Source organism: Mastomys coucha, unplaced genomic scaffold (assembly GCF_008632895.1).
Source record: "Mastomys coucha isolate ucsf_1 unplaced genomic scaffold, UCSF_Mcou_1 pScaffold11, whole genome shotgun sequence".
NCBI lineage: Eukaryota > Metazoa > Chordata > Mammalia > Rodentia > Muridae > Mastomys > Mastomys coucha.
This window is the reverse complement of record NW_022196893.1, coordinates 7,211,658-7,228,231: the sequence shown is the minus strand read 5'-3', so window position 1 is coordinate 7,228,231 and position 16,574 is coordinate 7,211,658. Positions and strand designations below refer to the sequence as shown.

Below are 16,574 nucleotides of genomic sequence, written 5' to 3'. Positions count from 1 at the left end.
TGAGGTCTGATGGAGGGAGGAGTGATGTCTGTGGGAGGGAGGGGTGAGGTCTGTGGGAGGAAGGGGTGAGGTCTGAGGGAGGGAGGGGTGAGGTCTGATGGAGGGAGGGGTGAGGTCTGTAGGAAGGAGGGATGAGGTCTGTGGGAGGGAGGAGGGAGGCCTGATGGAGGGAGGAGGGAAGTCTGTAGGAGGGAGGAGGGAGGTCTGATGGAGAGAGGAGGGAAGTCTGTAGGAGGGAGGGGTGAGGTCTGATGGAGGGAGGAGGGAGGTCTGATGGAGGGAGGGGTGAGGTCAGGAATCCAGTACTCACACTGACATGCAAGTGCTCCAGGAAGAACTCCAGCAGGCAGGCGCTCAAACCAAGTGCTCGTACCCGCTCATGACCCCTCGGGGATTTGATCCACGGGCTCAGGTGCTGTACAAGAATGGACCTGACACAGGTGCCTGCTGAGGGAGCAACCCAGGAGGGCAGAAGCCCACATCCCAAGTGGGACCCAGGATGGCTGCCACATTGGGCCTGCTGTAGCTCACCCCTGCCCACTAGATGGCTGGGAATGATCCGGGCCTATTAGGCACTGGATGCTTAGACTAGGGATGGTGCCACCTCGGCGGCTGTAACAACAGAAGGAATGAGGAGAACACCACCACAGCAGGGTGTGCATGCTGCCATCTTGCTTGCCTCAGGTGGTAAGGAGACGGCAGCCGGGACTCATGTGTTCCATCCCAGCACTTGTCATAGTCAGGGAAATGCTGCAGAGGTACTGTCTGGTCAGAGGTGCCCAGGCAGAGGGGAAGCGTTCAGACACCCCTCCCCTAGAGATACTACCAAACTGTCTCCATAGTACCTAACCACAGTGGGGGCGGGGCACAGGGTGGGATACTCAAACCCCATCACCCCAGCAGTGTACACCCACAGCACACCTCTACCATGACCTGCAGGCCTTGGGGGGTCATGTTCTGCTGCAGCAGGCTTGTTAACAGATCTTGAAGGGCACACACCGTATCCAGATACAGAGGCTGTAAGGAAAGCCAGACCACCAGCCCCATGTATGATCCCGCTTCTTTCAGAGGCAGATCTCACTACCTGCCCTGCCCCCCTGCCACCTTGGACGGGCAATACCTCCAGATCAATGCCATCTTCCCCCTTAGGCTCAGGAGGCAGGGCCATGACACTGTGTAAGCAGTTGTGGATTACATCTGCCTGTGCCTGCTCCTCCAGTGCAGGCTCCAAGTTGCTGAGCAGCAGGTTAAGGGCACCAATAAATGGCCCCATGACATCTTCTCCATCCTGCCCCCACCTACCCACCCCCACCCCCCAAAACTGGGCCTACATGGATGGTCCAGCTACCATTCCGTTCAGAATATTTCAGATACATAGTGCAGTCTACACATGTGCATACAGACCCACAGGCCCAGTCAGTGCAGAGAGGCAGGGAAGGATACACCAGGTATCTGCAGGCAAGCATGGCTTTCTTCCGAATGGGTGTTCTCAGGCAGTCTGGGGGTTCTGCCCTGATGAATTCCTTGGGGAGGCAGCATATAACAGGCCCTCAGAGGAGGCATTAGCCTGCTCCCTGCTCCCCCTGTCCCTCCCATGAAGTGGGTGGTTGAGGCCTCGGAGGTGCAGGGCTCGGTCTGTACGCACTCAACCCCAGGCTGCATCACTGCACGCAGCCTCCGGCCTCCCCAGGTCCCACCTCTACTGCCTGCTAGCAGCGCCTGGCCGGAACTCACCATCATCTGTGTGATCAGCTCTGCTTTCCTTGAGCAGTGGAAGGAGCTGGCCTGTGCGCTGCTGCACATGGCCTGGCTGACCATGCACAGGCTCTGGACGAGGCAGAGCTTCAAGGCCGGGTCCTGGGGGAAGAGCTGGCTGCAGGAGGTTTGCACACCTGCCCCCAGAACTGCCCCAGAGTAGCCCCAGAGCAGAGCCCAGAGCAGAGCCCAGCCTCAGAAGCTGGAGTGCACACCCTTTCTTGAACAGCCAGAGATGTCGTACCCTGTGACCAGAAAGCCCTACAGCAGCCTCCTGACCAAGGAGGAACCTAGGACCTGGGGCAGCTCCAGGGCCTTGGCCCACAGGTGACCTGCTGTGTGGTATGACAGCTTCATAGGAGAAGTGAGAGAGGCCATTCTGAAAAACAGAGGGCCAACCCTCCTACTCCTGTGGGCGGGGAAACAAGAAACCAAAAGAACCTCAGCAGTCCAGCCCACCCCTCACCCCAGAGGCTCCCCAAGCCTCAGAAAGAAACAACTGTCCCTCACAAAGGCCTGTCACGTTAGTATCAAGGGCAGCACAGAGGAAGGATGTTAATGAGACCAAGGGAACCTTTGGCCCTTTTCAATGGTTCTGGGCTTAACTAGCCCTCCCCTAGGTACTCTCTGGGGTCTAGAGAAAGGCAGCCCCAAAAGCATTGGGAACAGAGCCAAAGGAGCCCAGAGCCATTGCCGGGCTGTGGGGGACACAGCCGTAAGTGGCCTATCAGCTGACTCTAAGGATGTAGCCTAGGACCGATTACCCAGAGGCAAGAAGCCTGGCTCTGGCCTCAGCGCTCAGCTGCTACAGCTCCCTGAAATGCTGCTCCAAAGGGAAGTGGGCAGGAGTCTCAGAGCCGTACTCCGGGACACTTCCCCAGGACCATCATGGCCAGGAAGCCCAGCGAGCTCTAGGTTTGGCTCTGCCCCAAAGCCCAGCCCAGAGGAGAGAGAGAGAGAAAGCACAGGTCACACACAGTTGCCATACACTATACCTTGGTCTCTACCTTTATTCCCAGAACCTAAACAACAAAGAGTGAAAGAAATTAAGACTCTGGCGTTGTGTGACTGGCCCACACAGATAGCTGCAACGCCCACCTTGGTATTGAAGCACTGGAACATGCTGCGGAGGATATCAGACTCCACTCTGGCCAGCACCAGTTCCCGAGGGGCCTGTGCAGCCACGTGCCCATAGCACAGGATTAGAGAGCTCTTCATTCTTTCCACTTCATGCTCACTTCGATCCTGGGAGGCAGAGAAGTCAGCGGGGCGTCAGTTACTCCCCCAGGGGGCTTGCTATGCAGCATGCTTTCTATACTCTAAGACTCCTGAATAGCCAGAGCCGGCTAGGGACACCAGCGATAGCATCCAGGGATGGCAGAAGGACAGCCCAGGTGCCCGCACATGCCCTCCGGGAACCGTTTGGTTTGCAAGAAAGGGCTGAGGCAGGGGGACCAAGGAGCAGTGGAAAGGAAGCTGGAAGCCTAACAACCCCAAAACTAGGGCTTGTAGATACCGACGCCAAAAAGGGGCGGGGAGTGGCTACACGTAGTCGCACACCTTTAATCCTAACTCTGGAGGCAGAGGCGGATCTCTGAATTTGAGGCCAACCTGGTATACACATCAAGTTCTATGCTAGCCAAGGCTACATAGTGAGGCTATCTCAAGATAGAAATAGAGGGGGCTGGAGAAATGGCTCAGTGGTTAAGAGCACCACTTGTTCTTACAGAGGATCCAAGGTTCAATTCCCAGCATCCACATGATGGCTCACAACCATGTATAATTCCAGTTCCAGGGGATCCAATGCCTCCTTCTGACCTCAGTGGGTACCAGGCATGTACATGGTGCATAGACATATATGCAGGCAAAACATTGGTACATATAAAAACGAAATGAAAAAATAAATTAAAAAAAAAAAACACTTTAAAAGAGGCAGAGGAAGAGAAAGAGAAAGGTGTGTAGGTCCTTGCACACCTGGGCCAACAACCCTCAGGTTCCATGAGCAGAGCCGTCACTAGACACAGCACCATGGTCAGAGTCGGGCATGATGGGAGATTCTTAAAATCCAAGCACTCAGGGCAAAGAACAGACAGCCTGGCCATAGAAGAGGGGACAGTTTCGAGTTCCCCAGCTGTCCCTAGAGCTCAAGTATCCCTAGTGCTTCAGGGGTTAGAGGAGAAACGTTTGAAAATGTCCCTAACACTCATGTCCCCAGAGGAGCAGTGGTCAAAGAGGAAAACCTTTGGGAGGTGGCTGGTTCATCAATGCACTAACCCATTATGATTCATCCCAGTGGCAAAATTACAGTTATGAAGTAGCAATGAAAATAACTTTATGGTTAGGGGTCAGCACAACATGAGGAACTGAACTGTGTTCAAGGATCGCAGCATTAGGAAGGTTGAGAACCACCACATTAACCGTTTAACAGATTCAAAGCATCATGGGTCTAGAGGTAAGTGTGTTTCTTGGCTCCTGTGGGATGAGCAGCTCTCTTCATCTTGCCCTTCCACCATGCCTGGCCTGCACGGGTCAAATACCAATGGACCTAACCCTCTGAAGCCAGGAGACAGAATAAATCTTCCTCCTTAAAGTCGATTTCCTCGAGTGTTTCGTCATAGCAACAACCAACGGATCGATTGCCACAGAACCTTGTCACTTAGAACTCTCATTACCCACACTAGAGGCACAGCACTCCTACAGCCAGGGCTTCTGGGAGGCCCTCCCTGGGAGGGGAGCCCAGGCCCAGAGGAGCGGTGGAGGGTACAAAGGGCTGCAAAGCAAGGCGCTTTCTTGGTTGACTCTAAACCTGAGGGAACCTAGCCATAGCCTTCACCTTGAGAGAGAGAGAGAGAGCAGATGTCAGAGGGCAGGAACCCACCCTACCGCAGACATGAAAAGTGGGGCAGCCAGACAGGTATCTACTCATGAGGACACCGTGCTGGGTAATGACCGCCTTACCTTAAAAATGCTAAAGATGCTGGTGGACTTCCTAAACACGTCTGACCTCACAAAGTCCTCCAGCTGGGCTAGAGTGTCCTCGAGGTGGGTAATGGCACAGATCCCAAAGCAACAGGCAAGGCCCTGGGAAGATGTACAGCTCTTACACTTGGGCACAGTGGCCCACTTGCCTACATGCTGTGTGGGGAGGAATGTACATCCACATGTACACAAAGTACCACACACACAAGAACCTAAAGGCATATTGAATACAAGCGAGCATCCATGTAGAAGCAAGCAGCGTGCCTCACAGGCAAGCATGTACCTATATGCTCACTGTGCAGGTGGCTAGCTGCCTGAGAGAAGCAATGAACATTGCCTGGCAGCCGTGGGCACGGGGGACTGCCTACCTCCTGCTCTGCCTCTTCTTGATATCTGGCCGTCTCCAGCAGCTCCCGGAGGTGTTTCCTCACCACCTCCTTACTCGAAGCAGCACCCAGCGTGGTTCCTATGCACTTATACAGGAAATTCTGGAACAAAGGCAGGGCACACATCAGATATACCTGACTCCTGAGCACACAGACACCTGCACTTCAGTGGGTACTGCTAATGAAGAGCTGGATTCTCTCTCTCTCTCTCTCTCTCTCTCTCTTGCTTTTTCGAGACAGGGTATCTCTGTATAGCCCTGGCTGTCCTGGAACTCACTCTGTAGAGCAGGCAGGCCTCGAACTCAGAAATCCACCTGCCTCTACCTCCCAAGTTCCCAAGTGCTGGGATTAAAGGCGTGCGCCACCACTGCCCGGCTCTTTTTGTTTTTTTTGAGATACGGTTTCTCTGTGTGGCCTCAGCAGTTCTGGAACTAGCTCTGTAGACCAATGTGGATTTGATCTCGTAGATCCACCTACCTCTCAAGTTAGACATGTGTACCACTACACCCGGCCCCTTGGAGAACTAGCTGTATTTTTTTTTTTTTTAATTTATTTTATGTATGTGGGTACACTGTAGCTGTCTTCAGACACACCAGAAGAGGGCGTCAGATCTCATTACAGATGGTTGTGAGCCACCATGTGGTTGCTGGGAATTGAACTCAGGACCTCTGGAAGAGCAGTCAGTGCTCTTAACTGCTGAGCCATCTCTCCAGCCCCAATTAGCTGTATTTCAAGCAGGACATAGAAAAGGTCCTCCATGAGGATGTGAGCCCCAGGCTGTGTGTGAGGAGCAACTAGCAGGCAGCAAACTCCCCTCTCCCAGCTATTAACTACAGCGAAGAGGCTCCTAACCCTGCTTGCTTTTCCCTGCTTGGCCAGGGTTGCCAGAGTCAGGAGACAAAGACACAGACCGGAAAGATCAAAGACTCAGAGCATGAGAGCACGAGAGCTAGGGGCTCTGCGGAGACCCCGACCCCAGCGAGCTTGTCTTGGGCACCTTCTCCTGAGGAGTCCCGCTGTAAGAGGGTAGTTGTTTGCACATCTCTTGGCTCAGCTGGCAGATCCAGATGTTGTCAGATACCACAGCCAGGGTGTCTCGCAGGAACTGTAGGTGAGAGCATTGGTGAGCTTTGTCACAGGATAACCTTATGGTGACTCCTGTTGGTAAGTGATCTTTGAAAGTGGGTAGCTATGAGGCATGCTGAAGTGCAAATGGGTCTGAACTAGGCTGGGGATGGGGAAGGAGGAAAAGCACTTCCTGTGTCGAGGATGAGCAGAAATCCCTCAAATCTGGTGCTGGGTGATAGACGGTAGACTATCCTGCCATGGAAATCTGAGACCAGCCACTGTCCTCACCCCAGACTCCCCGGCCACTGAGCCCATCCCCTAGTCACACCACCAGATGAAGTTGAGTAATAAGTCCCTGGGAAGGCACACATACAATGGTCCCACATTTGCTGCCCCAGCCCTCTGTGCCCAGGCCCAGAATGTCCCAGAAAGGCACAGACAGGCCCTTGGCCTTCTGTCCCATCTCTCACCACTAGAAGCTTTTCTTCCCACTCCTTCAGTGACAGGGTTTCCTCAGTGTGCTCTGAAATGACCAATAAGCCCATTGGCTGGGTCCTGTCAGGCAGGCTCATTCCAACAGGCATTAGTGTCCTTGTCTTTGGGAATTCCCAGGAGTCACGCCACAGTCTGTACCCCCTTCCCTGTGAGTCATCCATGCCCTTTCTTAGATTATAGCTTGGATTATTTCTTTCAACCCTGATGGCATACTGGGTGCTAGTGGGGTCAGGGGTGGCTAATGGGCCCCTGAGCCTCCCGGGCCTCACCATCCAGGTACTCCAGCAGCACAGGCATGGTTGTCTCCCACCGCTGGCCCAGTAGAGGGTGGATATTCTGATGCATAACCTTCAGGAGGCGCAAGGAGGCTGCCCCACGCCCATCTCCCAGGTAGGGATTAGAAGACACAACCTGAAGGAGGGGAAGGAAGGGGGTTGCCTAAGCATGGAGCTGCCAGCACCTCCCCCCCCCCCCCCCCACCACAGTGCCCAACCCAGGGACCAGCTTCCCAGGAGTGAAGGAAAACAAGCAAACATGGGGGGAGGAATGCCAACGAGATGGTGGCAAGGGTCACAGCTGCCAGCACAGAGCTGACAGGGACTCTGGGGCACAGAGCCCACTCTCCTATCAGAGTGAGCACGGTCACGCTGACACCTATGAGAATGTCCCATGAAGGACGGTATCAGCCCGTGTGCTGGGACACAGTAACAGACCCTTTGCTTACCAGCAGTCGTGTGGTCATAGCGAAGGGAGACGGGAGGTTTGCTGGACAAGAAACATGGAAACAGTTACAAGGCAGGGATAGGATAAAGGATGGGATCATAGGCACAAGCAGGCAGCCGGGGTGGGATCAGCGGCAGGGGCGGGGCAAGGGCAAGGCAAGGAACAGAGAGAGGATAAGGTGTAAGGGCATCATGGCGTTGGTGGGGTCAGCCAGGGGCACGGTGGTTGGGCCTCCACACCATTCGAGTTGTACTGGATGAGGAAATCATCTGCCCCTGCCTCCTGCCTCTTCAGGGCTAAATGCACAAGGCTCCTGCAGAGTGGGGTGAGGGCCGCAGTGAAGCGCACCGGGGTGAGGAACTCGAGGAGGTAGGGCCAGAGAACCTGAAGGACAGAGGGCCACGGTCTGTGGACTGCAAGCAGGTGGGCACGGCCTCCAGGGCAGTAGAGCTGACAGAACCGGATCTCCACAGCTGCACAGGAGCAGGGTGGCTTTAGAGGGGCCCATGCTAACTAGACAGTGTGTGTCCGGCCATTGCTGAGAGATCCTCCGAACACTGCCCAGCCACTGTCCCCTGGAGGCCACACTCTCCGCTCTAGGCCAGGGAAGGGCAGGGCAGCAAATCTCAGAAAGGGAAAGCTCAGGCAGCCCACCTCAGGTCAAAGACACGCACACTCACGCTGTTCATCCTGTCCACGGTGGTGCTGACCAGGTAGAGGGTGCGGATACTGACTGCCCGCACACTATCTGCCACCAGGTTCTCTCCATCAGGGCCAGGCTTCTCAGGCTGCAGGAAGAGGCAAACGAGAGCACGCACGTGTGAATGACTGTTCACACACCAAGGTTAGCTGAGAAGGGGAAGGGTTGGCAGAAAGGAAACCTGGCAGCCTCACCAACCCAGCCCAGAGAGCACGCCTGTCAGCTCCCACGGGCAAGCACACCAACATTACTCAAGAAAAGCAGGTCAGAGGGCTCAGTAAGTGCTTTCTGTGTGAGACTGACAAACTGAGTTTGGCTTCCAGATCCAATGGGCCAAGGAGAGACCTAAAGTTGTCCTCTAAGCTCTATATGTGGTCCATGGCATGTGTATACCTGCGTGCGCGAATACACACACACACACACACACACACACACACACAATCTCTCTCTTCCCTTCCCTCTATCTCTCCTTCCTTCCCTCAATCCATCCCTGCCTCTGTTTCTGTCTCTTATAAGATACTGACTCCAAAGTTCCCTGGCTTAGCAAATCACAGTACTTGCTGTCAAATCTGATAACCTGAGTTGGCTCCCCAGAGTTTACATGGTGGAAGGAGAGAACCAACTCCTACAAATTGTCCTCTGACCTCCAGAAGGTACCCTCATGCATACATACTTGTGCACAAAATAAGTAAATATGTTTAATTTGGGGTGGGAGGGAGAAGTAGAATATAGACTTTTAAAAGATTCTTCTCTCAGGCTGGAGAGATGGCTCAGCAGTTGAGAGCACTGACGGCTCTTCCAGAGGTCCTGAGTTCAATTCCCAGCAACCACATGGTGGCTCACAACCATCTGTAATGGGATCTGATGCCCTCTTCTGGTGTGTCTGAAGACAGCTACCGTGTACTCATACATAAAGTAAATAAATCTCTACAAAAGTTCTTCTATCATATATTTCATTCTGAATGCACTTTCTCCTCCCTCCTCCCCTCCTGCTCACCACCCGTTCCTCCTCCATTTCTCTTCAGAAACAGGCAGGCCTCCCATGGATATCAACCAAATATGACATATCAATCAAATATGACATAACCAAGTATGACATATTTGCTGTTAACAACAACAAATTTATAGTACCTACTAGGGGAGTCTTTTCAACTCTTCCAATATTAAAAAAAGAAAATAATCTTCAGATAGCAACTTATCAGGACCAAAGATTGAAACAGAGGACCTAAACCTTCTTCAGTTTTTTTTTGTTTGTTTATTTTGGTTTTTTTGGTTTTTTGTTTTGTTTTTTTTCAAGACAGGGTTTCTGTGTGTAGCCCTGACTGTCCTGGAACTCACAATGTAGACCAGGCTGGCCTCAAACTCAGAAATCTGCCTGCCTCTGCCTCCCAAGTGCTGGGATTAAAGGCGTGCGCCACCACCACCTGGCTCTTCTTCAGTTCTTGTCTAATAACCTACAAGCTGCTACTGTGAAGATGCAGAGGGCAAAGCAGGCACTGGTTGGCAGTCACTTTGCACGTGAGAGCACTTTGAGACCCATGTGGTGGGAGAAGAAAAACACCTCCCACAGGCTGTCCCCTGACTTCCACAAGTACACTAGCATGTGCACCTACACACATCTATACACACAGAGAGAGACAGAGACAGAAACAGAGAGAGAGACAGAGACAGAGAAAGAGACAGAGAGAGAGACAGAGAGAGACAGAGAGAGACAGAGACAGAGAGAGAGAGACAGAGAGAGACAGAGAGAGAGAGAGAGAGAGAGAGACAGAGAGAGAGAGAGAGAGACAGAGAGAGACAGAGAGAGACAGAGACAGAGAGAGACAGAGACAGAGAGAGAGAGACAGAGAGAGACAGAGACAGAGAGAGAGAAAGACAGAGAGAGAGAGACAGAGACAGAGAGAGAGAGACAGAGAGAGACAGAGAGAGACAGAGACAGAGAGAGACAGAGACAGAGAGAGAGAGACAGAGAGAGACAGAGACAGAGAGAGAGAGAGAGAGACAGAGACAGAGAGAGAGAGACAGAGAGAGAGAGACAGACAGAGACAGAGAAAGACAGAGAGAGAGAGACAGAGACAGAGAAAGACAGAGAGAGAGAGAGAGAGAGAGACAGAGAGAGAGAGAAATAAAATGTCAAGAAAATTAGCGGCTAGAGAGAAGGTTCAGTGGTTTAAAATGTATGCTGCTCTTGCAGAAGACCTGGGTTTGGTTTCCACAACCAATGCTGAGCAGCTCCCAACCTCCTGCAATTACTGCTCCCTGTGCACCAACTCTAAGACTCTCCATCCCCCATCCCCCGTCCTCAACCCCCTTTTTTTTAAAAGAAGGAATTGACCCATGGTCAGGCTTCCTCCAAAGGTGGGCTGTTACCCATGACCTCTAGTCAATGTCATGACCTTTAAGACAAATGCAGAACAGGCCTGCGAGATGGCTCAGTGGGTAAATGCATTGACCACCAAGCCTAATACTCTGAGTTCTATCACAGAGACCCACATGGACAACTCCCGTATGTTGACCTCTGGGCTTCATACATGTACTGTGACATATGTGAGCACACACACGCGTGCACGCACACACAAAAACATACACACACACACACAAGTAAAATGTGATTTTATAAGAAAGAGAAGGTGGACCTGGGAGGAGTTAGGAGGGTAGAGGATAAATGTGAGCAGCATATATTATATGAACTTCTCAAAGACTGAAACCATGTGAGGCTTTAGAGATGGGCCTGCAAACGAGAATGCTGCCCTTACAGAGGACCTGGTTTGATTCCCAGCACCCACATGGTGGCTTACAACCATTTCTAATTCCAGTTCCTGAGTATCCACTGCCCTTTTCGGGTCTCTCTAGGCACCAAGCATACACATCATGTGCATAAATACATGCAGACAAGTATTCATACATATAAAATAAAAAAGACATCTAAATTTTTAAAATTATATTTTAGAGGATAGATACAGAGGCCTGTTTCAGAACTGTATACATAACTCACTGACAGAAGCACAAAGTAGAAGACCATTCATGGTGGTGTGAGGGAGAAATGTTTCTGTAGGCTTGGATATTTGAGCCCTTGGTCCCCAGCTGGTGGTGTTGTTTGGGGGGGGGGGGTTGTGGCATCTTAGAAGGTGGAGCCTTGCTGGAGGAAGGATGCCACTGGGGTAGGCTTTGAGTGGGCTTGTCCGCTCTTTGTTCTCTCTCCGCTGCATGCTTGCATTTGAAGATGTGAGCACTCAGATGCCTGTTCGTACCAGGCCAGCTACTTGCTGCTATGTCTCTACCATGATGGACTCCTATCCCTTTGGCACTAGAAGCCTAAATAAACCCTTCTTCATATACGCTGCCTTGGTCATGGTGTTTTGCCATGGCAACAGATAGGGAGCTGACCTTAGGACATCAGCTTTTCTCATTCCAAGCAACTAGATCCCGAGCTCACAACCCAAGGCCTGGAGCACTCACTATTTACTGTATGACCAGACTACCCGCTCCACCAGCCCCCAGTACATACTAAGCAAGCCCAATGCCACTTAGCTCCACCCACCCGCTACTTATAGTCTACGTTACCATGTCTTACCTTGCTCTCCTTCAGAAGAAATTGGTGCTTAGTAACTTTAAACAGAAGGAAGTCAATTTTTCTGTCTTCAGCCTCAGCTGAGTGGACTCACAAGAGGCAGAGACCCTTACTCAGAAACCAAAGGGACCCTCAGCCCATGTAGCCCAAACAACCTGTGGTTACCTGCTGCCAAGCCAGATGCTCTTGGTAACCCGTGCTAACAGTGCTCAGGAGAAACACAGGCTAAAGAGCCTGACACCCAACAGTTCCAGAAACAGGTGCGTCCTTACCTCCTCGGCGGGCAGAGCACATTGCTGCACAATGTAATCAACCATCGCCTCTCCCCCAGGCTGCTCCAGGTAGCCGTGGTGGGCCATGGCACTGATCACCTGCACCACAGCCCGTTTCACCTGCCCAGAACCAAGAGAAGGTCAGCAAGGGCTTGCAGGGGCCACATCTGGTCCTGTGCTACATTTGCACCCACACCTGCACTCACATCTGTATCAGCACCATACCCATGCCCATACACCTACACATCCATACCTACAGCTGTGTCTGCACCTACACTCTCACACACATCAGTTTATACACCTACACCACACTCGTATCTATAGCTGTATCTGCACCTACACTCACACACACATCCATTTGTACACCTACACCATACCTGTACCTACAGCCATGCCCACACTTACACTCACACATACTGGTTTATACACCTACACCACACCGTAGCTAGAGCTGCATTTGCACCTACACTCACACACACTGGTTCGTACATTTCTGCCCACATCTGTACCCACTACTGCTGCAGTCCCTAGAGCCTGGCTTCGTGGAAGCCTGCTCAACCCTCAGCTGGCAGCCCATTAGCCACTTGTGACGCCTGGAGCTCTGCAAGGGAATGTCCTGTTTCCTGCTCTCCCATGCACATTCCTTCCTCCCTCCCAGCCCTTCAGAAGTCACCTTATCTCACCAACTGCATCCTCTGTGGGCTTTTACCAGGCTTCATCCTCAAGTCTATGAAAATGGCTCTGATAAAAGTCTGTTTCAAAGCCTCCAGACTTCCCAGCCTACACTCACAGGAGTCTTGGTGCGACACAGACCTATCCCACCTGCACTGTTCATTTGGACCTAAACTATAGGACTGGGGTCCTTCAGGGCTGCCTCCCTTGGGTGACACCCATGTTTCCTATGATGTGCTAATGGCCCTGGTTGTTTGACCCCTCCTCCCTGGCAATGTTTCCCAGGCCTTTACCTGTTCCCCAAGCATTCCTAGTTCTGAGGCTGCATGGTCCACCTGATAAGCCAAGTCAGTGACATTAACTCAGAGCCATTGTCTCCTCTGGCCCACTTACCCTAACAGACACCGGCCTTTGACCCCAGCCTCAGCCCTTTACACAAGTCTCCCAGGAGCCTTTAGCTCCATCCTGAGAATGCGTTTGCTTCCTGGAATATAACGTCAAGCGCAGCTATCCCTAGGGAGCTTCCTGAGACTCTCACCTCCTGACAGCCCCACACCTGATTATCTAATGTGGCTGGGGGGACAGGGTGGGTCTGGGTTGGTAGCCATCTAACCCAGGCTGAGCATGCATGTGCTCACTCCAGACTTTGAGCATCTCAGTGTTTGGGTCCACAGTGAGGGAATATGCAGGTTAGAAAGCTGGGATTTGGAGTTTGTGTCAGAAGCTCCTGAAGAAATAGAAGCAGGATACACAGGAGGTCCCTGGAAGCAGCCAGGGCCAGCGCAGATGCTGCAGTGGCTCTCAGGATCCTGCTGCCTCTGAGCAAGCAGGCCCTACTAATACAGTAGTGCTCCGAAGGCTAAGGGGGCCTGAGGCTTGCCTTGACCAAAGAGGAGTCTAATCTGTTTCCTGGGCTCCTGAGAACCCTTGAGATATCCTGTTTGGTAAGAGTGTGTTATGGCCGGGCGGTGGTGGCGCGCGCCTTTAATCCCAGCACTTGGGAGGCAGAGGCAGGCGGATTTCTGAGTTCGAGGACAGCCTGGTCTACAAAGTGAGTTTCAGGACAGCCAGGGCTACACAGAGAAACCCTGTCTTGAAAAAAAAAAAAAAAAAAAGAGTGCGTCATGATCTGGGACCAGGGTCATCTCCCATAGTCAAAGATTAAAACTCAGGTGGGACCTGCAGGGTACATGGTATCAGTCCCATCCCGTCCTCAGAGGGGCTGGAGGCTGAGTGTGGCCATACAGACAGTCCAGCACATCCACGTGACAGGGCTCTAAGACTAAAGGAATGACCTTGGTTGGCAATACTCCTGTGTGGGGGCACAGATTGCTGCCAGGGTGCTAACAATGCTCTGCTCACAAAAGGCAATGGGAAGCAGGTTTGTCCCTCCTGAACTCTTGTCCCAAGGGCACTTTCCCAGCAGATTTCTCTTTTTGAGACAAAGTCTAATTATGTAGCCCAAGATAGCCAGAACTCCTATCTTAGCTTCCCAAGTGCTCAGATTACAGTCACGAGCCACCACACCCAGCTCCCCAGCAGATTTAAACGGCCTCTGAGTTGAAAGTGGTGAGAGTATACCAGCTGCCTGAGTTCTCGAGAGTGGCGAATTTCAGGGTGCTGCTGGAGCGCCCTGGGCCTATGACGGGCACCAGCCCTGAGGTGCCTCCGGCTCATTAATGGTTCACTAAGACAATGTGGAAATGCGGTCTGCTCACACTGCATATGTGCATCTCTCTGACTGCTTGCACCCAGAGACTGGTAGGATAGGAACTTCCAGTGCTCTGGCCACTCTTCTGTTGGCTGCTCATGATGAGCCAGATGACCTGGCCTATTCCAACACTGACCCAGGCTAACCTTCCACTTTACCTTATCGTTGGTGTCCAGAAGAGGCAGCCTCATGGAGGAGAGGATAAAGGGCTGCTTAGCTTCCATCTGAGCAGCTGCAAGAAACAAACAAGATGGTTTAGCGCCTGCTAACCAAGACCAGTTACCCTATCAACCTTGAAGTCTAGGCCTCAAAGGATCTGGCCTCACTTGGTCCTCATGCAGAAGGAGAAATGGGCATAAACCCACTGCTCTGGAGGAGAAAAAACAAAAAACAGAGAACGCCCGGTTCTGTGTAAGTGAATTTAAGCAAAGCTCTTTGTATTGCATGCTCACTTGAGATCCCTACCAAATAAACCTGTCTTGCCATATGTAGCTGGCTTTTTAAGAGAGTCACCTTTCAAAAGAATTGTTCTCTGGCCCACTCAAAAGAAGTCATCATGAAAGCACAGTACCAGTAGAGGTACAGGAAGGGCTGTGGGTGAGACCAAACCAGCACCACGGGGCAGATGCAATGTGCAATACTGAACATTCTAATGTGCCATTAGGAACAGAATTCAAATTCTGCTCAGATTGTTTTCTGAAAACTCCACATCAGGGGCTGGAGAGATGGCTCAGTGGTTAAGAGCACTGACTGCTCTTCTGAAGGTCCTGAGTTCAAATCCCAACAATCACATGGTGGCTCACAACCATCCATAATGAGATCTAACACCCGCTTCTGGTGTGTCTGAAGGCAGCTACAGTGTACTTATTTATAATAATAAATAAATCTTTAAAAAAAAAAAAAAAACTCCACATCACAGGGCCTACAGCTGGATAGACAATCACGGTTCATTTCTCAGCCCCTAGCCTAAGCAAACAATGAATAGGATGATGAATTTAAAGGGGCTGGGGGGTGCTGGAGTGATGGCTCAGTGGTTATGGGGTGCTGGAGAGATAGCTCAGTGGTTAGGGGGTGCTGGAGGGATGGCTCAGTAGTTATGGGGTGCTGAAGGGATGGCTCAGTGATTATGGGGTGCTGGAGGGATGGTTCAGTGGTTAGGGGGTGCTGGAGGGATGGCTCAGTGGTTATGGGGTGCTGGAGAGATAGCTCAGTGGTTAGGGGGTACTGGAGGGATGGCTCAGTGATTATGGGGTGCTGGAGTGATGGCTCAGTGGTTAGGGGGTACTGGAGGGATGGCTCAATGGTTAAGAGCAAATACTGTTCTTCCAGAGGAATAAGTTCATTTCCCAAAACCCACATCAGGTGGCTCACAGCCAGCTCCAGGGAAATTAGGCACCTCTGGTCTCTGGGCACTTATACTCCCGTGTATATATCCACAGGCAGACATACACAGATATAATTAAAATAAGTTAAAAAAAGAAAAAGATAAAAACTAAGGTGGGGGTGTGGCCGGCAGCTCAGTGTGTGAAGGTGCTGCCATCAAAACTGGTAAGCTGAGTTCCATGGGACCAACATGGCAGAAGGAGAGAACCGGCTTTTGAAAGTTGTCTTCTGATGCCCGCCCTTCTTCATGGCACTCACACACCCACAATAAGTAAATTAATTCATTAAAGGAATGTGATTTGAGCACATCTTTCTACACAGCTAAGTGGCTGGCAGTTGAGGCAGTAAGTAGAGAAGTGGCTCCCATTCTGGGAAAGTCACATCAGTGCTGCTGTCAGTCACCAGCCTGCTTAAAGTCTGGCGTTTCTCACGCAACCCAGACCCTGCTGTTGCTCTGGGGGCTCCATCTTGCTCAGAACCAGCAACATGACCTTATATGCCTAATACGTGTGCGTGTGTGTTTTGATACAGGGTATCTGTGTAGCCCTGGCTGTCCTGAGACTCACTCTGTAGACCAGGCTGGCCTTGAACTCCCGAGTGCTGGGACTAAAGGCATGCGGCCCCACCTGACTCACCTCCTAATACTATAAGGAAGACGGAAAACAGCCACTTAAGCGCTTGACTGGGCTGCTCAGACACAAACCCTGGGATGATGCCCAGAGCACCAGCCTGGGCCGTGCAATGAGAATACTCACACATATGAGCCATTCTATATGTCTCTGTAGTGCATTTCACTTTCTGTGATACATTTTCTTTTCTTTTCTTTTTTTTTTTTTTTTTTTTTTTTTTTTTTTTTTTT

At 51.7% G+C, this 16,574-nt stretch overlaps 1 protein-coding gene across 9 annotated transcripts in view; it reads right to left on the bottom strand.

Annotated features, from left to right (window-relative positions):
* Nucleotides 1–16,574, bottom strand: part of Mroh1 (maestro heat like repeat family member 1) — a 75,445-nt gene that overhangs the window by 18,065 nt on the left and 40,806 nt on the right. For 4 of the 9 annotated variants that reach the window (XM_031347387.1, XM_031347408.1, XM_031347430.1 and 1 more), the window contains 17 exons: nt 14,491–14,564; nt 11,950–12,069; nt 8,081–8,194; nt 7,646–7,790; nt 7,408–7,448; nt 6,953–7,094; nt 6,659–6,711; nt 6,118–6,225; nt 5,103–5,222; nt 4,714–4,836; nt 2,854–3,000; nt 2,751–2,777; nt 1,735–1,857; nt 1,444–1,523; nt 1,121–1,235; nt 922–1,017; nt 311–415 (listed from right to left, as the gene is read on the bottom strand). In XM_031347387.1, the coding sequence (XP_031203247.1) occupies nt 311–415; nt 922–1,017; nt 1,121–1,235; nt 1,444–1,523; nt 1,735–1,857; nt 2,751–2,777; nt 2,854–3,000; nt 4,714–4,836; nt 5,103–5,222; nt 6,118–6,225; nt 6,659–6,711; nt 6,953–7,094; nt 7,408–7,448; nt 7,646–7,790; nt 8,081–8,194; nt 11,950–12,069; nt 14,491–14,564 (1,733 nt within the window). The remainder of the gene's footprint in view (nt 1–310; nt 416–921; nt 1,018–1,120; nt 1,236–1,443; nt 1,524–1,734; nt 1,858–2,750; nt 2,778–2,853; nt 3,001–4,713; nt 4,837–5,102; nt 5,223–6,117; nt 6,226–6,658; nt 6,712–6,952; nt 7,095–7,407; nt 7,449–7,645; nt 7,791–8,080; nt 8,195–11,949; nt 12,070–14,490; nt 14,565–16,574) is intronic. The other 5 variants (XM_031347397.1, XM_031347416.1, XM_031347399.1 and 2 more) reach the window with 4 other exon arrangements.